Below are 27,301 nucleotides of genomic sequence, written 5' to 3' on the forward strand. Positions count from 1 at the left end.
AAAGAAAAAAAAAGGTGCAGGTCACTGGGAAAAAAGAAAACCCTAACCCAAGTCAAAATACTGTAATTAAACTTCTGGGCCAATATTTTTTAAAATGTGCACATTTAAGAGTTAACACTAAAAAAACTAAGAGAGAAAAGCTAAGTAATTATTAAAAGATTTATTTTTTAGTTATTGCTGATTAACCTATGCAAATTCCATGCACAGTAACATACACAAATAACAGCTTCCTGAATTTTGTGGGACCTGAATTTAGTAAAAAGCTGTTTAAAAAAGAGTAAATTAAAAACTTGTTTAATAATTATACTCACTCAGATAAGAATGCTAGATAAGTGTTAAAGAAGTTAAAGAAACTTCCCTAAAATGACTTCCTATTGATTTTTCTGATCATTTTTGATACATTACTTTCTGTAAATACTGATCTTCTATATATGTACTCAGATAAAAAGCATCTTTAACCTAAATGGCAAAATTTTAAAGTTTCTGAAATTTAAGTCTTCCTACTTTCCTTGTTCCTTCTCTAATCAAAATTAAAATGAATATAACCCCAAAGAAAAAGTCATTAAAACATTTAAATAAATCTATGAAACAGCAGTCTAATGAAAGAATTCCCCAAATTAGAATACAAAAACGACAGGTTTGATAAATATCTCAATGCTTTTAGTATTTTAATATTAAAAAATTTTGCTATAAAGCCCAATCTATAACTATAGATCTTATGGTGTTCCAAACCTGAAGGAGAAAATATTTGGATAGTTCCAGTACTAAATACCACAAGAACTGAAATCAAAGGCATCATAAAGCAAAATGTCTAAAGTATAAGGACTAACTCAGGGACATACCAGCCATCTCTATGGAAGACTCTTTTCACCTAGTTAGCTCTAAGAATTTCTGTAAGAGGTATAAATGCATGTTTATATTTTCAGTAGTTTCATAAATAAAAGGAGCAGTATCTTTTCCCAAGAATTTCCAGAGACATGTTTAGGGGTGAAGTAAAATAAAATGTCCCTTCTGATATCAGTAAGGAAAAAAGAATTCCAGCTTTTGGTACAAAGCTGCTTAAAATTAATTACCACTTCTGCTGTCTAACAAGCATAACTGAGTATTACTGATTTTCATTTGTGAGAAAAACTTCTTAGGTAAGTCAAGCACATTTTTGTTAACCTTAACAGCACTGGGCACATTCCATTAGTTCTTTATTGTAACTGCTATCATTTCTATAATAACCATAAACTTTTTCCTGAGAGATAAATTGTGGAATTTTTAAGGGACTGGGTTTGAAATTTGGATGATAGGATAATATACTGAACAAATCAATGAGTGTCACTTCTTAGTTACCTGCATTTTAAAGAAATTTAGACCCAACAATACAGCACCTGATCCCTTTCTTTAACATGCTCATTAACTAGTAGAAAGGGACATAAATTTCTTTCTAAAACATTAATAAAGCTGACCAGTGAGTGACAACATACTCTCTTGGCAGGGACTATAGTTTTAACTCACTGGTATTTGTGCTCACTTGAATCAAGAAAAAATGACCTTCTTAGATTCATATCTGGAATAGTCTCAGATATTTTTGGTAAGGAGAAAAACAAAGAAGATTTAAGCTGAAGTCCTTGTCATTCAAAGTCTTTAGTATTCTAGCTTCAGAGAATTATTAAATGACTTCATGTTTTCCCTATCATACACATTAGATTTAACTCTACTGGGCTCACAGACAGCCTGGAAATTTGAATTAATTTAATTGTATTTTCTTTCCTCTCCCATGTTAATTAGTAACAAATCTCCAATGAAACAGAAATGTAGTTCTATATATTCTCACATGGGTTTCTGTGCTTTTATTAACTGAAAATGTTGATTTCAAAAATAAGTCTTAGAAATATTTCCAGTGCAATTTTAGCTATTTGTGACCCTACTTCTTATAAAAATATAAATTATGTGGGAAGGCAGGTGCCAAAACTTTGGCTAAACCAGTTTCCAGTACTATGAGTTCTATTTGAAGAGGAGACCTGCTAGTCTTATTTCCTGAGTTTTTAAACATATCTAGGACAGTTTTAAATTCTTCACCTTAAACAGAAATAAAAATTTGCTTGACTGACCACATCAATTAGCATTCAGAAAATTATTAGTCTGATCAGAAATGCAAAAGGTATTTATTTTTAAGAATGGCCTGGTGTTTTCCTCAGTTACATTTTCTTTCCACTGTAGTATGTTTTGATACGAATGGTAGTAAGGATGAATGAAGTTTGGCCCTTTGCTATGGAGACTAGTTTACTTGCCCTTGGCTAGTATTTTCTGTTTCTTCAAAAGAGAAAACCTGCTCTTGGCAGAGAGACCTGGGTTCAATTCTGCCTTAAGCACTTATTAATGGGGTGGGCTTGAGCAAGTTACTTAACTTCCCTGAACCTCGTTTTCCTTATTTATAAAAGGTTAGAAACAGATAAATGACAAAGTGAAGACAAGAATTAAACGGGGTAAACATAAAGTCCCAGCAGAGTTCCTGACACAGAGTAGTCCTTATAATCATGTTAGTTCCTGCCTCTTCTTTCCCCAATTCCATACAAAGAAGCTCAACATTCAAAACATATTTTTAAGCTTGACTTTTAAAACTTGCATTTCTGTGCTGTCCCTAATAAGATTAAAATAATCCCCAAAACAATTAAAAGAACATCATGTCTGTACTTGCTGCAGTTTTTATACCTGGAATACTTTGCAGCATCTTCAGTTCAAGGCCTAGAAAATGGAGGCTGACCGATTAGAGGAAGGCCGAAACTCCAGAATCCTCAACGTGGGGAAAAGAGGAGGAATCCTCTCCTCTCCTCCCAAAACTTTCCTTCCTTTACCTCTAAGACTTTCTGTCTTTCTGCATAAAGGACACAATTTAGTTATATCAATGAGAAAACTGAATGCAATCCAAGTTCTTTATATATAAGGAACTTCAGAAACCCATTATTCCTTGCTATTTTTTACTTATTTTTTGGTTGCTATTTTTTAAAATCGCAAAAAATATTCAAATGATTTTAAGTCCTCTATCATAAACACACACACATTAATATCTTACAGTATGGTTCAGAATACAGCTATACTAAAGGTACAGAACATTAACCCCTTCACTTTTCAAACAGTGGGAAAACAGGGTTAACATTTTTGGCTTTTCTTTTCTGTTTATAGGTGTCCATGCCTGTTATATTCCAGTAATACACACGGCCATATAATCTTAAATAATAAAATAGAAAAGGCTCTTCTCGGGTTGTTTTTTCCTACAGTCTGTCTTATTATTATAATACCTCAAACATTTTCAAAATATATGGCATCAACTTGGAAATTTAAAAATAAAAACCAAAAAAAGGGGGGGAAAGCATTTTAAGATCAGTACCACTTAGGAGTTCTCGCTCTCTCATAATACTGGTAATAGAATCGTAAAAATAGAATCTATGTGAACTTACTAGCATTTCAAAATATTAATCTGCCCTATCGCCTTAAAATAAATTGATAAAAGGGGATCAAAAAGTGAGCTTACATTTAACTTGTTTACTATGAGAATTATGTAAACATTCCTTAACTCAAATGAGGAAGTGTATTTCAGAGTCTAGAAATATTAAAGTGCTAGTTTTTGCTATAAAGCATTGATGGGTAGATGTTTCCTAATATATACTAAGACTGAGGTATTTACATAGTCTTTGGATAATGTAATTGCATTCTACATGATTTTCTTATTGAAGAGTTGTAAGAGAATAATAATAAAAAACTAGACAGAGGTGGTAAAAATAAAATGTATATAAGAAAACATGTAAGACCAGGGGGCCTTATGATACAGAAGACTAAGACAATAAATATATCATCTCTTGATGCATTTTTCAGGAACATAAAAGCCACCTCTGACCTGTATCAGGCACAGGCTATCAATTTTCAGGCTACACTTCTCTACCATACCAGCTCCGTCATCTACACTAAGCCTGGAAATACTTAATACGATCAAAGCTGTTGCTCCCCCCACCCCAATGTAGAACAAAGAGAAATGTTGTAATAGAGTGATCTGTGCTCTCAAAAGAATAAAATCTAAACTCATTTTGAGTTATAGTCTCTCTGCTTCAAGGGTCCTGTATAATTAATTTTACTGAACTCACACACACACACACATACATACACACACACACACACACACTTCAGACTATTTTACTTAAAACTGAACATAAAAGAAAAATATTTTCACATTTGAAAGACAGTTGGCAAGGAAATGATATACAGATCAAGTAATTTCACTTATATTACCCCATCCAAATTACCTTTCACATTCTCTAAAGCTCTATCTATACGGGCAGTGTGAACACATACTTTTTATGAGTTTAAGGATAGTTTGGCTTGATTATCTATCATCTATTAAGAAATCTTATCCAAAAGTTAACAACCAAAAGCTAACAGAGTCCAAAGAGGCCTTACCAAAGCAGTCAGAGAATGAAGGAATGCTTTCATTAGTTCTCACGTACCCTGGTTAGAAACATACAGGGTGGGGCAAAAGTAGTTCACAGTTGTGAGTATGTGAAACAGCATATATTCTGGCATTATTATTTATTAATTGTTGTATTTTCCATACAAACAACTGTTAACCTACTTTTGCCCCCATCCTGTATGCTACTTTAAAGCATGCAAGTGGTAGAAAGGGTAGGGACAAACGTATCTGGATTTTATACCTATTTTGGGAAATGTGATTAAATTTCCTTTGTAACTTCAAAGGTTAACATTAAAAATGCCTCCATTCCTAAGCAAAAAACCCCCCAAAACACTAAAGTTATAAGACACCTGAGGGAAAACTTTCTTGGGGAATGATTGAGGAGAAAAATACTGAATTTCTGACACAAACCCAAGATTATTATTCATTAGTATAACATTTTTATAATGTTTAACAATTATCTTAGCAAGATAACTCCCTCCTATTGTCTCTTCCAGAGAAGTTCACTTTCTGTTTAGAATATACAAAGTCTGCTGACTTTAAGATATTTTTGCAGAAACATACTAAATAATACTAAGTAATGAAAGAATAGAAAAGTCTTACTTAGCAACACAGAAAGGTATTATTTTAAAACATCTAACCATGTGCTGTAAATCGACCAGAAATACATTCTTTGGGAAATATAGAAACGCATTCTTTGAAAAATAGCGATTTATTTTATGAATCTGTACAGGGTCAAAATTCTAGTTTGATTGGAAACAGATGGTATCCCAGTAAAGTCAGGCTCTGGACCTGAAACTCCAAACAGGAAATACGGCCCTCACTAGCTGACTGCTTCCCTAATCATTCCCAGAGCTTCATACTTGTTATTTTTATGAATATCCAATATGACTTTCATCTTTGCTTTCTATCTAGAAAGCATTAAATAATCCTCTCTGTCTATATATGTGTGTGTACTTTATATACAGATTATATGTTTACAACATAGTGAAACATTAAAACAAAGGTACTTTCAAGCTCATTGCTAGTAAAGAAACCAGGCATTCAAAATAGTAACTCACAAATTGAAGTTTATTTTCTGTACTATTTAAAAAATAAAATCCAACACCTACTGAGTAACTGTGTCAAAGACACAACTTTACTGACACTACTTACAAAGAAATAGACAATCTAAACTTATTGTAGAAAATGATAAAACAAAACCTCACAGGTTTTAGTAAAAGGCAATTAATCTACACTGTTTTCCATTAAACAAGTCAGTCAGAAGCTATATGAACAAAGAATAAAGACTTACCGTTTTCCCATTGTAGTAATACATCAGAGAATTGCTGCCCATTCCAGGAACAGGATAAGCACAATACATGTTGATTTTGAAAATGTTACTGTTTGCAGCTAATGCACACAGCTTCTCTCCAAGACATACATCCACACAGCTAGAGTTGTCTTCAGCACTATGCATCCACACATGGATCTACTCAAAAGGAACTTATGCAAAACAGGACTGAACCAACTCACAGAGCAGAGAGGGAGGGTTTATGCTCTAAGTAACCTCTTTCAATTTCTATTAAGTCCTTGCATTGTGGAGGATACCGGTAAGACAAACTTTAGGATATTAAAAAAATACAAGTCACTTACAAATGCTAAAAAATAAAAATGATTTAGTGTCCTGGAAATAAATAACCCAAGGAATTATTAACTTTGTCATATTTATGAGATTATCTATCTCAAAGAAAGGCAAACTGAGAGATCTGCTAATCTGTTTTTAGTTTTAATTAAATTAGAGCACTTGGGGCCGGGAAACTTAGCTTGCCACACCTCTAGCAACATTACCATCTGGCGTGGTCTAAAGTTGCTTCCAACTTTGATAAACACATGATCAAGCAATCAGGAATTGGAAACACTGAATCATGTGTAACAAGAAGGATCTAGGCAGTTAAGCCTTGTACAAAATCACTTCCTGGAGAAAGCGGACCTGTCATGTAAGTACCTCTTAACTAGCTAGAACAAAGAATGATTTTTTTAAATTATAAAAATCATATTGAAAAAGGAAAAGGAACACATTTCATGGGAATGATCAGTCCAAAAAACAGATTTTCAGTTATAAAGATCCTTAAATTCCTCATTCATAACACCAATTAAAAGTTTACAATGGACTGCACTCTTCTAGAACATCTAATATGTATTAAGCAATTCAGTAATTAAATATTAAAAACAAACAAGGTTTTGTATTCCCTTATTAAAAAGTATGAAAAGCTGGTGTGTATTAACAGACAAAATGTACACTCTGGCTGATAACCTAAAAAATGTTTCTTAGAACTCTTTCCTCCTCCCAAGTTCATTACTGGTCATAAGGAATACTTTACTCATATTTCAATGTTAATGCTCACATTTCTCAAAAAGGAAAAATAATCAGTGTTGGAATCTCACAGATTTCAAAAATTCATTCCATTTAGAAGTCAAAAGGTTTTAGACATTGTCTGCAAATACATAGTTCTCACACACAAACACATTTTGTTATTAAAAAACTGGTGCGGACCAAAGCAGAACAACTTTTCCCCCGATGTGTCCCTCCGAGTCTCTTTGTCCTGTCTTCTCCCTGTGCCCTGCAGGCTCGCAGAGCTGTGTCAATCACACGAGAGAGCTCACAGGCTGCAAAAAGGGCACTTTACTTTTTTAAAGATACCTTTGGTGAAGAACTTAGAAATATTCTATAAGGCCCCCCATTCTTATGGAACATATTGATCAAATTATAAGTAATAAAACTAAATAAGACAGTAAGGCCAGCTAACTTCACAATGTTTAAAAGCTGATGGTATCGAAATAACAATAAAACCTCCCCACACTCTCCAGATATAGAAAAGGCTAAGCAGCAGCTGCAAAAGAACATCACTGTACAGCAGACTATTAAAATGCCAGTCTGCAGAGTGGTCTGCAACTTCCTCCCTCCTGAGAGACCACAAAGACCCATTTCAATCCTTAGAGAACTGTGTAAAAAGCTTTGATTTACAATTAACAATGCCATGCCTTAAAACCATTCAAGTAAATTTTAGTCTTTCATAGTCTTTTTCTAACAGAACAGCTACCCCTAAAAAAAAAACCACAAAAAAATCAACCACCTAAAATGAAATTTCCTTTTCTCTTAATGATGATGATGATTATTTTTTTTAAAAAACCTTACTTTTGAATAGAAATTGAGGCAGGATGGGGGGAGGGGAAGCCACAAAGCACTGACAATACTTCAATGTTTTTTCCCCTGTAACCATTATTCCAACCTGAGAAAACTTTTATATATTGGTTAAAAAAAATCCACCTACAGTAGTTAGGCTCATTTCTCTGGGGCTTGCCAGAAAACGGAGTGAGTGCTATGTTGCCTGATAAAACAAAAGCATAATGTAACTACGAAACCTTAGCTATTAAAAGCACAACACAAATTTTAGTATTTTATCATTAGTTATTCATTGTAGAATCAACTATATGATATTCTGAAAGGAAGAGACAAATTTCCAAGTAAAAAAGAAATTCACAGTAAAGTCAGACAGCATAACCTTTTAATGTTCTAAAGCAGTTTACTAAATTGCTATTAAACCTGAATGTGAAATATAATAGTTTCTAAGCAGAGTTGAGTAATTAAAATCTTTTGTTTCTACTCTTCATTCTTCCTCTCAAAAACACAGATACAAAATCCATGTGTGTATTTAAGACCCCCTTCCCCCAATACATAATACATTCACTAGCCATACACAGCTTACTCTAATAGAGTGTATCTAGAAATGGGTGGTGGTGGTAAGGTAGATCTGCATATATATGACATTAAACTCATTCCTCAAAAAAAGTAAGTCACCAAAAAAACCTGGTGGTAATCTAAATAAAATGTTCCCATATTCTACTTGTACATTATGGTAAGGCCTTTTAAGTTTGTTGCTCCAAAATATCTTTTTGAAGTTGCCTTACCCAAAAGAAACTAAAATTGGTTGACGTAGACAGTCATTTTCTTTATCACAGTTACAAATTAACTTATATGATAAAGTCTTTTTCTCTTCCTCAAAAATATTTTTTGAAAAAACTTAATTTAATCTATGTAACAGCTGCAGCACAATTTTTTTCTTAAGGAGAATCATATTACAGGAAAAAATGCATATAGATGGATCAAGTGCTGCTCTAGTCAATGCAGTTGTTTAATCTTTGCCTTTTTATTTTTTTAAAGGAACATGTCAAGGGTTAATCCTGTGACTCCATCTGACAAAATGAGTCAGCTGGAGACAGGGCCACTTTTTAAACCTGATTTCAGACAGACATGCTGTCTGCACAGGAGCTCTGAACTGTCATGCACTTTTATTCTGAATTGTTTCCACCCACAGTTCTACGTAATCATTTGTGTTATTCTAAGATTATGTGATCTGACTTGTCACACTACCTAGTCCAAAATCTAAAAATTCACCAAGTTTCATAACCAAATGGGCATACTGTACACATGGGCAACATGATTAATGAAAATGTCAGAGAACCCTGAAAAAAAAAAAAAAAAGACTTGGAGCCACATATCTATTATTAGCAAACTGATGATTCCTGGTTTGAGGATTATTGCATTTCACCGATTTTCAAATATGCTTACCCTCTTCAATGGTTCAGGGTGTGATATTTATTGCCATTCTAACAGTCATTAAGTACAGGCCTAAGCTAGATAAGAAAAAGCTATAAAGTGCTTTGCCTAAGCAGTTTACTTCTTCACTGAAGATTTAAGAGAAGATGTTTTCAAAAGTCTACTAGGTGGGATTTTCTGGCTACTTCAGTTTACATTCCAGGCCCTCATGCAAAAACTTCCTTTTCCCTTATTTTTCTGTTGATTGGGAAAAACTGGCAGATCTTCCTTGGAGAACTATGCACTATTTCTTGGGATTAACCATACAGTACTTTAATCTAGTTTATTAGCTCTTCTTTATTCCTGGTATTTGGATCACCATAACTCTGTTTTTAGAACTGTCCTTAAAGCAAGAATGTTTCAAGAGTGACCTAAAATTTAAAATTTTCAAAAAAAATTTAATTTAACCAAATTACATACCTTGAATTAATTAAGGCCAGCCAGTTACTGGTTAATCTTATTGTGCATATATTTTAATTTTTTATTATTACTTTTCAAAATCCTCACCTGAGGATATGTTCCTATTCATTTTAGAGAGAGAGAGGAAGGGAGAGAGAGCAAGAGAGACACTGATGTGAGAGAGAAACATTGATCAATTGTCTCCTGTATCTATGCGCCCGACCAGGGACTTGGCATGTGCCCTGACAGAATCTAACCCACAACTCCTTGGTGTATGGGGAAAACATTCTAATCAACTGAGCCACCCGGCTAGGGCTTATTGTACATTTTTTCTAAAACAAGTAGGCAACATTCTGGTGTCCCAAAAGGCCAGAAGATCTAGTTGGGAGAAAAAAAATCTAAAACTCACTCATAAGATTCCTCATGAAAAGTTTCAACATTAATTCTAAGTAAACCAATTCATGGAAAACAAGACTTTGTGATAAAAGAAGCCAAACAAAGTTCACATGTGACTAATTCTACAAATGAACTCTTTATTTTCCTAAAGTGTGAAATTCAGTAAATAACTAATAAATGATTGGCTGTAAAGGAGGTGAGCGTGAGGATAGGTTTAAGAGGATAATATGCGAAAAAACCTACAAGTGGGCAGATACAAAGCAAAAGACCCTTCTCAATGTCTCCTCTTATTTAGCTTGTAGAGAGTTGACTTGCAAGTGTATGCTGTTTCCTAAATGTGCAGTATTTGTTTAGCCTGGCTGACTAAATCAGACACAAAATCAGACACCAAAATTCTAGGTTTTATATCTTAACATTATATTGCAGATTTTTCTAGTAGATGCTGCTTTTGTTTAAAAAATCTATTCCCTAAGTGTCCATAAGGTTGGCTTTCCGGTCTTTTTTCAATATCCTCACAATTTAGAAAAATTACTTTCACAAAAATGAAAATAAGAATATAAAATTCTAGTGAAATAATGCATCCCTCTTAAACTAATCTAATAACATTCAATGCATAGTAAAGATAATGCTATTGACCTTAAATTATATATTGTACCTTCTAATTCAACAATGTCACTTATCTTGCTGATACCATTCAATCAGTAAGAAGATTTCCAAATATTGTCTTTCCACCATATGAAAATATTAAAAATCAAAGACCTAATTTTGTCATCTTATTCAGGTGATATGCTGAATTGTTCCAATTGTGCCTCCTTATGAGTACCTAAATCTTAGCCAAACCAATAATCAGAGTTATACCAAATGATACTATATAGATTTATCTGAGAACTGGTACACAACTTATTTCGATATATCAACATACACATAAAATACAGTTCTCAGAGCAGAGTGAAAACACATGTTAAAGTTTACAAATCACATCACCTGTCTCAGAAATAGAACGTCAGATTTCTTATCTGTTTACAAAAATCTCTAGACTAACTTGAATTTTAGAAATGATTAATGATTAACAAATTAGAAAACACCTACCTATATAGCCAATGGAAACAATCAGCTACATAAACTGCATTTATAGGGCAAAAGAATACTTGTTTAACTCCCCTTTTGACAACCAAATGACTATAATGAGGATGTGTAACACAGCCATACGTCCTGGAGGAGAAAGCAAATAAATCTTTCTGAGGTAAATAAATAGTATCCCTCTGACATCAACACTAACAGAACTGACAGATCATACAAAGCTTCTAAAAGGCAATCATCAGACACTCCTGCAAATGAGAGAGAACTGTAACTCCTGAGAACATGTAAAATATGAAGCAAATTGCATGTGTTTTTAAAAAAATCACAAACTCACTATAACAAAGCAGTTTTCTTTGAAATATTAAAGGGGAGGGCTCCCCGTCCCTAGTAATTCCTGCATCTCTTGGCTGTCCATTTCTTTCCCCATATGAATTGCACTTTGTCATTTTTCATTTACCACTTGAAATAACATGGTAAGAGAATCATTATATTGCAACTTGATAATTTTCCTGCAGATGGCTCTGTAATCACAGGACTGTCTAATGGGGTGTGCACAAGTTAAAAAACACACACACACAAAAACCCCCAAGGATGAGGACACCCAGGTTTTTAAATTCCTCAGTAAGTTAGCACTTCTGAAGAGCTTCCAAGACTGGACAAAGCTTTGCACTACTGACTTATTAGGCAATCTAACAACCTAACAAAAGAAAAGTGTAAGCAAACAAAGCTATTTTAAAAAATCATCTATAGAAGGTAAACAATTTGGTCTTGAGTTGAGTTAGCTCTCCCTTAAGGAAAGTGCCACCCATCTTTTTGTTTCTTTTTCTGACCTGTGCAGGTTTTTTCCTCTGACCTGGAAAGAGCCTGATCCTTTCATTTTATGAGACATGAAACAGCACCAAGATATTCTATCCTATTTTAAAATTATTTTTAAAGAGACCAGAAGTAATATCTGCATTTCAGCCCAGAGCCATTTCAAGAAACCTGCAATCCCAAGAGCTAAATAACATGTTATTTCTGGCCCCCAATCTGTTTTATTTCAGTAAAAATTCTTGTTAGTGGCAGTAATTTTTAATACTTCATACCTCTAATTAAATAATGAGAGTCTACCAAATCATCTTCCTCATATTTTTAACAATCAAATAACAAAGCAGAGTTAATTTTAGCTATACTCACTGGAAGATATCACACAGATCCTGAATTTATGAAAAGAACTATCTTAAAATGTATGGTTTCTTACTACTAATTCTGGTGACCACTCTCAACAAAAGCCTAATAATATTTCATTTTGAAAACACATCTAAGGGGAGCCTGATCCTTTCAATTTATGAGAAATGAAACAGCACCAAGATATTCTATGCTATTTTAAAATTATTTTTAAAGAGACCAGAAGTAACACCTGCATTTCAGCCCAGAGCCATTTCAAGAACCTGCAATAAAGGGTGTATGATAAGAAGATATAGGAGATGGTGTCAGTTCAACATAGAACAAGGCAAAACAAAAATAAAGTTTGACTAATGTTTAGTAGGCTTCCTTCACCAGTAAAGGCAATATACCACCCCAACAATAAGTGTCCTGTGCCATACAGATTGGGAAATAGACACAAAACTTTGAAAAAGGAATCTGTGAAGTCGCTTGTTCTATGTATCTATATCACATCTACACACAGTAGGACAGAAGTCAGGTTCCAGACACTGTGATGCCATACTGGATGATGAAAAAGAGCACTGGACTTGGAGTCAGGAGATAAGAGGAATCTGGGTTTTAGTTGCACCTCTTAGGAGGTCTGAGAGTTTAGGCTAGATCTTCAATTTCCCTGAGTCTAAGTTTCCATTTCTGCAAAATGTAGACATTAAACCAGGCCAAAGATTTCCTAGCCATTTCACCACCAATAAAATCTTTTATTATCTACTCTACCCTCAAACACTGAATTCCTGTTTTGAAAGTTCTTAGTATTCCAAACTCTTTTTTATGGAGTTATAATGAATATTTTCCCCTGTTTAAAAAACAACACAAAGCCATGGAACTTCCATTTAGAACTTCCAATTAAAGAAAAAATGAAGCATTGCCACGCTAAACTGAAATAATTCTAATAAAAAAAATTTCTTGTTTTAACAAGCCTGGGTAATTTTATTTCAGTTAACTACATAATTTGTTAAGTATTCTGAAATATTTTACATCTTGTCAGGTTAATATTTTTGAAGACCCAGGCTGTGACTCACTGGCATAGATAACATCTAGTGTCCACACCAACCTTAAACTGTACTTTTATAATCCTCTCTGCAAGTGGCATAATTAAAAGCCTAAAGCCTCACATGAAAGGTTGATACAAAAGGGAATACAAAAGCATAATTACAACTTATCAGTTCTAAGCTAAGAGTCCAAATGCTTTGTATTCTAATAACATTTATACTAGCAAATGAGGTATTTTTATAAGGGGTTAGTAATATACTTCCATTACCTAGTAATACTTTCATTTAAAATTAACATATTTTAAAAAAGCTTTCTAGTGTCTAGAACAAAATAGTAAACAAAGAAAGAAAAGGGCTGGCACCTCACCAGTAGGTAGCAACTCTTACTGAACTCTGTCCTCCTCGTTCAATTAGTTTGAAATTTTAATTTCTCACTAATGTGCAATTTGGCCTACATGTCAAATATTTTATGCTTAACATAGCATCCTATGGAAAATAAAAGATTTTGGGGCATGTCCTTCAAATAAACATGTAAGCTTCTAAGTGTTACACCTTCAGCAAGCAGCAAAGAGTTAAGGGGTCAGTGGGGAGCCCATCGTAATTAAGTAGGCTGTGGCTTCTGCACTGAAAAGAAGTTGGGCATAAGATGTGTTTCTTTGTGCCTTTCTTTAGGCTGGAGCATTTAGTAGATCAGTAAAAGAGACTGTTAAGCAGATTATACACAAAGGTGGCTGTAATAAATATGTAGGTTGGAAAGTTTACAAGATACAATAGGATAGGAAAGGGTGAAAAGCAGGTACTTTTACAGGTGTGGGATCTTGAGGACACCTGTTGCCCTAACATTGGTTATTTCAGACTTAAATGACTGATCTATAAAAAACGGCTCAGACTGTGTTACTACAGTAGAACTGGCATAAGGATTATATGAATCTAAGAACACAATTATCGAATAATAAAACTTCATATGGAAAACCAAATGCAGGTCTTCCTAGTTCTAACACCTATGTATGCAGGAAGAACTTCAGTGACCTTTGCCACTGAAAAGACTTTCACTCTTCTGATGAAAAATTGGAGCTTTTTTCCTCCCTAAAATGCTTTTACAAAGTTTAAGCATGTTAATTGTTTTATAATATAGATGGTTAAAATACACTGTAGTTCTCCCTGAAGGATGTTGATTTCAGATTATCCAGTATGCTCTTTATACCTTCTCTGAGTAAACTGAGCCAGGAAGAAAGAGCTGACTGTATTGCTAATCTTTTGAGTTTGTTCATTTATTCAACAAATATTCACTGAGCACCTATTATGCAACTAGATGCTGCAAATAAAGCAATAAACAACACAAAATCCCTGCCTTAACAAGTTTCTCCTGGGCGAAACAAACAATAAACTAATTATAGTATATCAGATGGTAGTAAGTGTTATAGAGAAAAACTCAGGAGGAAGGAGAAGGGCAGTGATGGGGGGGGGCGCATTGTTGCCATTTTATATAGGATGGTCAGATAAGAGTCCCAGTAATAAAATGATGTGTCATCAAAGAGAAAAGTATGTGAGAAAACGAGCTATGTGGCTACTAAGAAGTATGTGCTCCGGCAGAGAGTAACTGCAAAGGCCCTGAGGCAGGAGAGTGCTTGCTATCTTTAAGGAGCAGTAAAGAGGGCAGAGTGGCCAGAAGGATAAATTAGTGGAAGATAAAATCTGTGAGGTAGCAAGAGACAGATAAGAAGGGTATTGAAAGCCATTTTAAGAACTTTGGGATAACAGATGTTACAGGAGGATTTTGAGTCAGAGAATGACAGATTTTAAAAGGATCTTCGTGTTTAAAAAAAACCTAAAGGAAAACTGGGAGAGCAGCTGGAAAGATGTTGCCACAATTCAGGAAAGAGACAACAGTGGCTTGGACAATGATAGCAACAAATGATCAAATTCTTGAAGAGAATTTTAGTATGAGAAATTCAGTATGGGAAGATAACCAGTTTTCCTTTTTTGTCAATGAAGCCATAACTTTTTTTTTCCTTTTATGTTAGTAACCAGGTCAATCTAGTGCACTGTTAAGTAATGGCTTAATTACCTATAATTTACCATTTTCTGCAAATTTATTCCTATTACTGTGTATGACTAGAAGTTAACTGCATAATTGAGGGGGAAAATAGGAGAAATAATTCAGCTTCTTATACAAAGAAAGCAACTTAATATATTTTTGATGATTTGAACAGCGAGAGTAGGAGGAAACTTGAAAGTACAGCATATAGCAAGAAGTCATTAACAATGTTCCTTATTACAGATAACACAAAATAATGGCTTTATAGTACCTATTTTTATTCTTTTAATCTAATTCAAAAAGCATTTCTGCCCATCCGGCATGGCTCAGCAGTTGAGCATTGACCTATGATCTAGGTCGGGGTTTGATTCCTATCAGGGCACGTGCCTGGGTTGTGGGCTCGATCCCCAGTAGGGGGCGTGCAGGAGGCAGCCGATCAATGACTCTCATCATTGATGTTTCTATCTCTCTCTCTCCCTTTCCCTTCCTCTCTCTGAAATCAATAAAGACATACATATATAAAATAATAAGGATTTCCTGGATACTCCACTATATGCCTAAGAGGGCAACAATTACACAAAAGAAAAATATAAAATATAAAAGTTGCTTCTTTCCAAAAGTCAAAGTTATCTTTTGACTATAATAGGGTACAGGGTCCATGCTTGATTCATACTTAAATCCCTAAAGCCTAAAAGAGGTCTTTATTCAAATAATCACTTTATATATTTACTGACTTTAACAGAATGGATTCACACTTCTTGCATCAGAAATCTAAGTGAAGCTCACTTTAGTAGTAAGGAGTTTCTAATTCTCATATTACTGTTTTTTGAAATTTATAAATATCTTTGGTGATGTTGGGAAAGATACTGATAACGTGATTTCAAATTATATCAAGTTTTAGAGTTCAAAAGATTATCAAGCATGTCAAGAACTTGAGTTTTATTAATTATATATTAAATGTTAACTTTTCAAAACACTAGCCATCATAAAGCTAGAAGGAAACTAAATAGGAACCATAAGTATTCACTTAAATTTATAGAGAAAAAGTGAGTTTTCTAGTCATGGGGTGAAGGTTCCCTTCAGTTTTGTATGAAGCTTTTATGTTTAGAGGGGGAAGTTCTACATGTTTCAACGAATCTGTTTCACAATCATACTTGGGTTGGAACTGATCCTCAAGCTGCTAGGAACCATCTTTTAGCTTTGGGTTTTATGAGAAAGTTGGGCCAGCATAAAAGACAGTGATCAATCACCCTTTTTTATCCTGGCCCAACTATATATATAAAATTATACTAGGGCTGTTTATATTAAAGTCAAATTATTTAAATACTTTATACCCTGTTTCAAATATACATTTACTAACATGTCTATTCATGGGCTTACTTTTTATGTTATAAACGATCCTGCATATTATTACCTAATGTGACATTTAAATCCTAGAAAAATTATGATGCCACAGCATCCACTTTTATACACTGACTCTTCCACTGTCCCAGTCAGGTGCTTTTCAGAATAAGGCAAATACTGGTTTTGGAAAGTTTCTATCTACAATAAGCTCTGGCCCCAATGCTTAGGGCCTTAAGAAAATGATGAAGGAACTAATGAATATTGGGTAATGGATCATTATCCCCCCCAAAAAACCCCACCCCAAAACATTTAATTTTGTTTCTCTTTGAAACAAAATTACATTTTCACAGGAACTACATTTATGAAGAAGGTAAGAATATATCTACTTTAGGCATATACTTGTGTTTTTTAAGTTTAATGTAGAGGTTGGCAAATTATGGCTGTGGACCAAATTTGTTCTTTTTACAAATAAAGTTTTATTGGAACACAGCCAGGCCCATTTTTTATGTATCATCTGTGGCTGCTTGAACACTCTAATGCACAGTTGAGTAGTTGTGACAGAGACTGGCTGGGCCATAAAGTCAGGCATATTTACTACATAACCCTTTTCTCAGAAAGTTTGCTTACTCTTGGTCTAACACATTGCGGAAGAGTAGAAATATAGGCTATACAAAGAGAGAAGCAGATTCTAGCAAATTTTCCAGCAACACAATTTCTAGAAACAAATTATTTTTGAAAATTAATAAAATGTTGACATATAACAGATATATCGGGTTATGTATTAAAATAATTGCAGATACAGTACAACCTCAATAAAACAGACTAATTCAGGCAAGGGGGTGTCCGTTAAAGCAAAGTCTGTTATATAATAAAGTAGGTGTTCCAAATGCATATGTTAAAAAATTGACAAATTAGTTTATCTGTTTTTACTTATGTAGATATGTTTGTGTAATTAAAATTAACTATGTATAAAAAGTTTAATTTCGCAGAAAAAGTTTTCTATATGTATTACTGTAATTTTAAATTTACACTGAATAGGTCTAGTAAATGTGTGCATTCAGCAGTGACCTTGAGTGAACAAATGAACATGGCTGGGATGTGGTTTAGTGCATGTGGGAACATGTTAAAACTGCTGCAGAAAGTCATGTCATGCTGCAACAGAACCAATTACCAAGTGATGAGGTGTGATCACGTGCTAATCATTGTTTATAAGAGGTGACTCTTGAGTTTAAATATGTAGACAAGAGTTGTAGATATGTAATACTTATTTATGTCAGTAAAATTACTATGGTGTTTTTTCCAACATATGGCCTATTCATTAAAATTTGTTGAAAATAACAGTGAATTAATAACAAAAAATAACCTGTTAATTTTATTATAAGCAAATCTTGGTTAAAAGCAATTTAAAATTAACAGGATGTTAATTTTCAAGTATGACATATGGACTGGAAATTTTATCTGTTAACTCTGAAGTCCATTAAATGGAGGTCTACAAAATCAAGGGTTTATCATTAAAAAAAGATGAAAACTTTGAATGGTAAACACTTTAAAATGTGTTTAAAATCTATTCAGTAACGCCCTGGCCAGTGTGGCTCAGTTGGTTGGGCACTGTCCCATGTACCAGGTGGTTTCCAGTTTGATTCCTGGTGAAGGGCCCATGCCTAGGTGGCCAATTGATGTTGCACCCTCACATCGATGTGACTCTCTCCCCCCCTCCCTTCCTCTCTTTCTAAAATCAATAAACTATTCTTTTTAAAAAATCTATTCAATGAATATAATAGAAACACAGAGGAGAAATTAGAAACTGTCCTGGGACTATCAGTATTTTTTAAAATGGTTAAAAGTCTAATTATGAGTTTACCTATATAGCATATGTACAGTCCTCAAAATTAGATATTATACAAGTACAATAAATGACTTTTCAAAGTAAAATCAAACAAAGGGAGTATCAGTAATGGCAAATTTTATGTCAGCAAATTACTCAGGATGTAAATGCCTTCCCTAACTTTGAATGAAATCCAGATCCCAAACATCCCCAGTGATAAAATTTAGAATTTCTTAATTTATTCCTTTTTTCTTATACCTGAAAAAATAATCCTAAATTATATTTGGCAAAAGCCAAAACAAGCCCTAGCCGGTTTTGCTCAGTGGTTAGAGTGCTGGCCTACAGACTGAAGGGTCCCGGGTTCGATTCTCGCCAAGGGCATGTACCTTGGTTGCAGGCTCAATCTCTGGCTTTGGTCGGGGGGAGGGAGGCAGTGTGGGAGGCAACGAATCAATGTGTCTCTCTCTCACATCGATGTTACTCTCTCTGTTTCTCTCCTCCCTCTCCCTCTCTGTCTCTCTCCCTTCCACTCTCTCTGAAAAGCAATGCAAAAAATATCCTCAGGTGAGGATTAAATAAAAAATAAAGAAAATCTATTTTTAAAAAAAACCAACACAAAAAACCCTCACATTTCTATTGATGTTGAACACCCCAACAATGGGCTTAAACTCTAAAAGTATTTATGGAATTCAACCACATATACTTTAAAAACCATACAAGTTACACACACACACACACACACACACACACACACACGAATTCAACCACATATACTTTAAAAACCATACAAGTTACACACACACACACACACACACACACACACACACACACGGTCTTATCCTATATCTGGTTTGTGAAGTCTCAAGCTCTGACATTCAGCCATGTTCTTTCTTCTCTAAAAAGGGAGAGTTAAAAAATAATAAATATCACCCTACAACCACTTCACATCAGTAAAAACAATTGGATACACAGGACTCACTGGTTACTTTTCCTTCTGCTTTTTGACTTGAAATCAGATCAAAGACATTAATGGCTTGTCACAAAAATGAACATCTTATAACTATGGATTAAAAGCCTATTATCTGTAATGATACAATTCTGACTGTTCTGAACAGTAGTTACTGTCAGCATAAACAGTGGCTATTTCTTCTTATTAATGTGTGAAGAAAATATTTCATTCAGTGACCAAACTGAATATAAATTTGGAAGGGATTTTGGAACCATTTCCTTTATATACTAAATTTTTTCTGCCAGTCTGACCTATAAGGTCAGAGAAAGAATCGATCACTTTGGAAATTCTATATCGTGGTAGCCTTCAAATAGAGACAGCTCATCTAACAGCCAAAAATAAGAAACTAAAGTACCTACAGTTGTGTGTTCTCTATGCTTGTCTCCCAAAGGAGCTAAACCTATTCCAACTCATGTTCAAGAACCGAAGAGTTCACTCATGAAGTTCTGCTGAAGCTGGGGAGGAGGGTAAATACTGTTTATTGAGCAATCACTAGGATTCTTGCTAGTCTTAAAGGCCTAGTAACACAGTTATCTTAGCTTCCTAGTGACTTTCACAGGCCATACGTTTTGAGAGTATTCTACTTGCTGCTCAACTTGCTATTTTCATGGATAAAGTGGAGGTAACAGTTTCTCTATAGTTCTAACTCTTGACCCTTTCCTTACTGGTTCAGACAGCCAGTAATCTTTTAAATATTAATTTAAAAAGATTAAAATTATTAATTTTAATTCTTTTTTATTGCATTAATTGGGGCGACATCGGTTAATAAAATTATGTAGGTTTCAAGTGTACACTACTTTATTTTTTTTAACTTTTACTGATTTCAGAGAGAGTAAGGGAGGGAGGAGAGAGAGATAGAAATGTCAATAAGAGAGTCATCATTGATTGGCTGCCTCCTGCACACCCCTGACTGGGAATTGAGCCCACAACCTGGGCATGTGCCCTGACTGGGAATTGAACAGTGGATCTCCTGGATTCTATGTTGATGCTCTACTGCTGAGCCACGCCTCGTGAAGCTCAAGTGTACGATTCTTTACCACTGTATATTGTATGGTGTATTCACCACCCAAAGTCAAGTCTCTTTCCGTCATAATTTATCCCCCCTTTACCAGCTCTTCAACCTCCCAACAGTAATCTTTTATTTATTAAAAAAAAAAATTAAGTTTTTAAAATTGATTTTTTAGAGAGAGACAGGGAGGGGGAGGGAAGGAAAAGGAGGGACGGAGGGAAAGATGTGAGAGGGAAACATGGACTGGCTGCCTCCTGCACGCCCCCTATTGGGGATAGAGCCCACAACAGGGGCATGTACCCTGACTGAAATGGATGTGGCAAACTTTCAGTGCAAGGAACGCCCAACCAACTGAGGCTAGGGTCCACCAGTAATCTTTTAAATGGTAGTTTTCCATGTTATTTATTTCGTCAGCTCCAGAAAGCTGTATTTGTTCTCTTTCCTACTTAAAAAAATCCTCAGTTTAGCCAACCTCAGGATTTAATATTTGACTTTTTCTATTTAATAGTCTTACTAATTCTATTTAGTCTGAATATAAAAATGCTAGCTCATTGGACACGGTTTAGTGGTCCTTGTGGTTTGGGAACACTTCAGGATATCTTAATCATCTCAAGGGGTGCCCCTAAAATTTCAAATCTAATACTAAAAATGACTCAAAATTCATATTAATGTAAAAAAAAGCCATTTCCAGTCCTGGTCCAGTAACTCGGTTTGCGTGTCGACCCAATGCACCAAGGTAGCAGGTTCCACCCTTAGGTAAGGGCACATATAAGAATCAACCAATGAATGCATAAATAAGTGGAACAACAAATTCTCTCTCTCTCTCTGTCCCCCGTTCCTTCCTCCCTCCCTCTCTTTAAAAATCAATAAGTTAAAAAAAAGAAGCCATTTCTAACTAAATAAAATCCCATAAAATTTTTGGGAAAATGGAAGGCATCATCTCTTAAACTGTAGTCAATTACCAATCCAAAGGCTATACAGACCTCTGCACCTGTCTGCAGCAAAGCAAGAAAAGGTGGAATCTAAGCTGCTTTGATTCAAAGGAACTTATGTGGGGAAGAGTTAGAAAAATACATTTTTCTTGATGGCTGGGGTGGTAAAATACACTTTGAGAGTTTAACTGAAAAGCAAAGAAATTATCTGATAAACTGTAATGGTTTTTGTGGGGAAATATATACGCACTTAAAAACAGGACAGAGGACAGAATAACATTTGCTAAAGAAACAAAGAGATTCTGTCAGCAGCCTATGTATGGGACTGCAAACTGGTTATTTTTAAATGAGTGAAACATGCCATTTTGATACAGAGCTAGGATCTGATGTTCAAAAGATGTTTTCCAATGCTACTGAACCAGAACACAACTTTAGAAATTTGGGTCTAAAGGTATTCTAGAGTTTGTCTAGGTGTTTACTTTCTGGTGATAAAAACCTTGAAAGTGTCTGGCTTCTTTCTTACTTCAGAATTCTGCATCTTCTGTAGCATATTTTGAAAAGGGATCTATGTTTGGAAATACTAACACCAAATTAAAAAATAAAGAATAAAACACAAAGATACTTCTCTCCATCTGAGAAATGCTTCAGAGGCTCTTAAAGATGTTTGACCAATGATAAAAATAAGGGGGGGAAAAGGCATAGACTCTGATAGTTCAAAAAACAAAAATAATTAGTATGAATTCTAGGTAGCAGAATTTGACTCAACAAATTATCCCTCCTTTTGTAGGTTCCTTTTCTCAAAATGAATGCTTTTTAAACAACAAGAGCAGCTACAATTTATCCTTCCTTATGTTTTCAAACTCTTCCCTGCTTTTCAACAAAATTTTGTAAAAACGAAATGCTAAATTTTCTTTAAATTTCAGGCTATGGTGGTAGGAACCAGTAAAAATAAAGAACTTTTACTGAGTGTCAATTATATATCTAGCACATAATGCCCTCACACTACCATTTGAGATAGGCATTATTTTCTCCTTTTACAAATAGAAACTTGATATTCAGAGAATTTAAAAGCAATTTCTCCAAGGTTATAAAAAATAAAAAGCAGCTAAGGCCAGATGAAACCTGGGAAGTCCTTGCTTTTCTTTATCATCCTTTCAAATGGTGACAGGTCCTTAACAACAAAACCAATTAAAAACACACTTGATCAACAAAAACATAATTGAAAGAATAAACTATGTTTTAAATTTAATATACTAAACAAGATATTTTATGAGTAAACTAAGATACATAGTACATTTTAGCATTCAAATAAAAAGAAAATGGTCTTTTACATTAAGTTAGGTTGTAATTGGCTCTATGTGTGATTCTTTGGCAAGTTAATGTCTCTGAGTCTCAATTTCTTTATTTGTAAGAAGAGGATATTAATTATCACAGATTTGTGTGGCAAAGACTAAACATGAAAATGACACAGGATAGTGGCTACAGATCCTCACCCTGGCAAGTCCTGCACCTCTAACAGAGTGACACTGAGGCTGTAAAGGATGCTAACAAATATACTGCAAATGTTTCAATTTTCACAAATTACTAAGGACAACAACACAACTGCCCACAAGCCCTACCCAGTGCTTCAAAATTTCCTTAAATGTTGTATCTTAGTAAAAACCTGATGTAGATGAAAAACAGCTGGTATACATACAAAGAACAAAGACTAGAGCTGGTCATTAGAAAAGGGGAGGGAAGGTTCAGGAATCCTAAAGGAAGGAAATATCCCACAAAGTCAAAGTACTGCCCATGTCTTTGAAAAGACTCCCAAAGAACCTTAATAATTACAAATGCCTCCTATTATCTATTGGCCATAGCATACTTTAGGCCTTTACCCAGGGTAGACCGCCGTGAGTGTTTATCCCCTTTCACATCCCGACTGGTCTTACGTATTCCCTAACCAGCTCTTGGAATGGGAGACTGAATCTGCCATAGGAAAAGTACAAAGGTTGTACTTGGTACAGATTCCAGTAATGCTGTACTTCTAGATGTGGCCTGAACACGTGCTTATTTTTTCACATGTCTATGCCTTTTACCTGTCTGGTCTGTTCTCCTTCTTTTCTAACGAGGAATTGCTACTCATCTTTCCAGACACAGCTCAAATGTCAACTCCTGAGGCCATTAGTACTTCCCAAAACAGGGTTAGTTTTACATAACCAATGTTTCCCGAGCACTTGGTGTACACCTTTACTTGCCTCACTGCAATGTAATTAACTCACTGAATGCTTGTTTCTCATACTAGATGGTAACTTCCCAGAAGGCAATGACGGTATGTGTATATGTTTGAATTCTAAAAGTCTAAGCATCATTCTATTGTTGCTACAAATGTCTACTTTACTCAATACTTCAACCCGTCTAGGGAAGCAAGTAGAAAATTAAATGCCCTTAAAAACACCATTTCTTCATCAGTAGGAAGAAAACTATACCCACAAGTTTTTTTTTGTGTTTTTTTTTTAAATCCTCCCCCAAGGATACGTTTAGTGATTTTTGAGAGAGACAGAAACATCGACGTAAGAGAGAAACATCAATCGGTTGCCTCTTGTTGTTCGAGCCCCAACCAGGGATCAAACCCTCAACCTTTTGGTTGTATGAGACAATGCTCCAACCAAGTGAGCCACTGGGTCAGGACTGCTTTTTGGTTATGTATTGAGCATATCAGTTTTAAAACCTTTTGTAATTAGCATGTTCGACCTGAAAGGAACTTCAGATTTCCCACTCCAAGCTTCCTAAGGGATAACTGTATGCTTGCTCATGCAACCAGTCAATAACTGAGCCAGGAGATTGGAGCAGACACCATTCTCTTAATCTTACACACTGCTTTAATGATGTCAATACACACTTATTGGACCTTCATCCACAGGCAGAAGTTAACATTCAGTTGTTCTGCAGAGAGGAATAGAGGCAGTGAGGTCTGTATTTATAATATCTAAATAACATGATATCATCACTTACAAAAAGAAAAAGCCTCTAACCAATGCTATATGGTCAACTTATGTAGATTATCAATGCACTGCATATATAAAGTAACCCTGCCTATTGTTTATTTTTAATAAGCGGTATTAACCTAGCTCTTTCACTGTATCTTTAGTAAATGTAACATGTATTTTACAGATTAAAGACAGACTGGATAAGCAGCAAACTTTAAAATCTGAGATGTTACTGTCAAGTTTCTAATTTGGTTTGGGAAATATAATATCCAAATGATCATGAAATAAAAAAAAACACCAGTCTATTTTCATTTTTATACCCATTAAAAAAATTTCACATTGTTAAAGGTCTATAAATTACATACATTTCAGAAAAAAACATTCAAATTGAAAACCATAACTTTAAATTCCCAGTTATTTTAGACACTGAAGAGGTAAATAGTATAACTATAAGTGTTCTCAAAAGTGTATTTTTTTGGTATTATTTACCAAGGCATGTTTTTAAAGATTAAAAAAAATATTTCTTTTAAAAACTTGAGGGCTTTCACCATAGAATTCAATCTAAAATATACTTTCAATTAATTAAAATACATTTATTATTTATATCTTTAATAGCATTCAATATGTTCAAATATTAGTTTCAGCATGGTTTCAACGTAGTATGATCAGGTTTGAAGTTGATGTTAAATATAGAACTAAAAATACTGAATACTATTCAGTTCTGTAAAACTACCAAATAAACCCCAAATAAGGTAGCTAGTAATACAATATATAAGTAGGCATGACTTGTGAGATTTCCTAATGGTTCTCAAAGGAATCAAGGTTTCTTCAATTCAGTGGATTTCTCCGTCTCTACAGCTCCTCCTGGACACCTAGGACAATACAGAGAACTATCTCCAAGTGGTGAATGCTGTTATAATTAGGAATGCTAGTTACCTCCAGTGTCTATTCTCATTCCAGGCTGTTCTGTTCATTTTGCCCTTTTGGTTTAAAAATGAAAGAACTATGACACACTGAAAATAAATTGTTTCTTAAAATTGATCTCGGACTAAGTAGAAGTGAGGTGAGTTTTGCATGTACAATGTGGTATCTTTTTGTACCTGTGTAGTTCTACTAAATATTAGTATGTAATTTAACTTTTATTATTCTCATAGAATTATAGGAATAAATTACAAGAAAAATGCACAGTTACGTGTTTTAGCAATTCTGTCAGTTTTAAATATGATTTGTTAATCCAGCAGAAATCATGTGTTCTAAGTTTGAACCACCACCTACCCCTGCATAGTACACACAACTGTTAAAATGTAAATTGCACAACTATTTTTAGCTGCTGCTGAAAAAAAAATTCCTGTCTTCGGGAATAATGATTTGAGGCATTGTGTTCATTTTGTTTATCAAGCAGCTATTCAGCCTCTAGTGGGCCCAAGTGCTTATGCAAGCAAAAGCTTTTAAGAATGCCTGCAGCTGCAGTCCAACCTTCCAGGTAGGCTGCAGGTTCAGAGCACAGCTGCCCTAGGCTGCATAAAACTCAGATCCATCTGGAACTGAGTTTCAAAGAGGATTTCAAATTTGAGTTTTCATGTATCACACGGAAGAGAAGGTGGAGGAAGAACACAGCTAAGAAGGAAAGCAAACAACCAAAAGATGTTATCTCTACTTCAGCCTTAATAAAAATGAAAAGCTCAGACCCATGCTGCTCCTTCTAGATTACTACTTGCCAAGCCGGATATTCCATTCAGTGTATACTTCGATGAGCTGTGACTCATCCAGCAGCACCTGCGCCCATGTGTTAAGTACTACCAAATAAAAGCCCAACATCCATTTACACAACAAAGAGATATACCCTATAAGGCATGGGGCCTCAATCCAAAAGCCCCACTCCCCATTTACTCTAAGCAAAGGGAGAGGGGAAAAAAATCTCCCCTCCTCTCACACCAGGGATTTTTAAATTGTGGGTGGATTTATGACGTAGGTTCATTTACAAATACTTTTACTCTTTAAAAGAATAAAGTATATTTAATAGCACAAACATCCCTACAGCATTAGATTATCATGGCCATTAATAATTGTTCACCAAACCTTTCCAACCTCCTTCATGAACACTCTTTATTCTCAAAGGATACATTTTTGAGCAAAGAGGGATCAACAAACTAGTTGCTTGAAAGCTTTCCTGATGTTAGGCTGAAGTTAGGAAAGGCTTAATGAAGGCTTTAAAATCCACAAGGGCTTCATGATGAACATCTGACTTGGTGATTTATGCATATTAATAACCTCAGTCCTACTGAGGCAAGCTGAGCCGAACATGTCCTCCGAATCTTAATGTCTTTAGCTCCACTGGGATTATTACAAATGTAAATTTCTAAGATTCTCAGCTATTAATCTCTGTCTGTCCTCCTGTTCAGCAACATAATGACTAATTAAACATCAAAAGACCTGTACAGGAGATCTTCTTTGACAGCTACCGGCCTGGTCCTCTTCCCAAGGGGGAAATTCAAATGACAGGGACACAGAGTAAAAGCATATGAGTAAGCTACAAATCATTGCAGAGAAATCTAAAAACCTAACATTAAATGCAGATTTATCTCAATCCATGATTCTGTTAAGCAGCAAACAGTGACTATGCGAAGTGTGCTTACTGACACCAATCGAATATATCCTTATAGCCAGCAAATATTGAATATTTGAAATCAGTTTGTTTTCTACAAAGTCAAAAAATGGGTACTTACAGAAGAAGGCAAACCAGGAGGCACCTTTCTGACTTTCTTTGCTTGCAAAGGATCTGTACATGGAAAACAGCATATTTCATCAGCATTTGTATTAGAAATGATCAGACTTCAAATGAACAGGAAATAATTTTTCCTCCTAGTGCCTTTCTTGTTTTCCAATATTTAGGAGTAAGCAAGTGAGTATAGGGATGGGGGCCTCACTCTTCATAACTGGTTCCAGTGCAAAACAGGTTCTAATGAAGTGATATATCCTGAAATACATATCCTGTAAGTTTGGAAAGATGACAGCAAAC

The 27,301-nt window shown here is 34.7% G+C and overlaps 1 protein-coding gene across 9 annotated transcripts in view; it reads right to left on the reverse strand.

Moving 5' to 3' along the window:
• TCF12 (transcription factor 12) overlaps positions 1-27,301 on the reverse strand; it is a 300,859-nt gene that overhangs the window by 48,648 nt on the left and 224,910 nt on the right. For 6 of the 9 annotated variants that reach the window (XM_087821290.1, XM_087821302.1, XM_087821284.1 and 3 more), the window contains one exon: positions 27,009-27,061. In XM_087821290.1, the coding sequence (XP_087677416.1) occupies positions 27,009-27,061 (53 nt within the window). Of the gene's footprint in view, positions 1-5,744; positions 6,361-27,008; positions 27,062-27,301 lie in introns of those variants that run through there. The other 3 variants (XM_016208535.2, XM_016208533.2, XM_016208534.2) reach the window with 2 other exon arrangements.

This window comes from Miniopterus natalensis, chromosome 1 (genome assembly GCF_054644295.1).
Source record: "Miniopterus natalensis isolate mMinNat1 chromosome 1, mMinNat1.hap1, whole genome shotgun sequence".
Classification (NCBI taxonomy): domain Eukaryota; kingdom Metazoa; phylum Chordata; class Mammalia; order Chiroptera; family Miniopteridae; genus Miniopterus; species Miniopterus natalensis.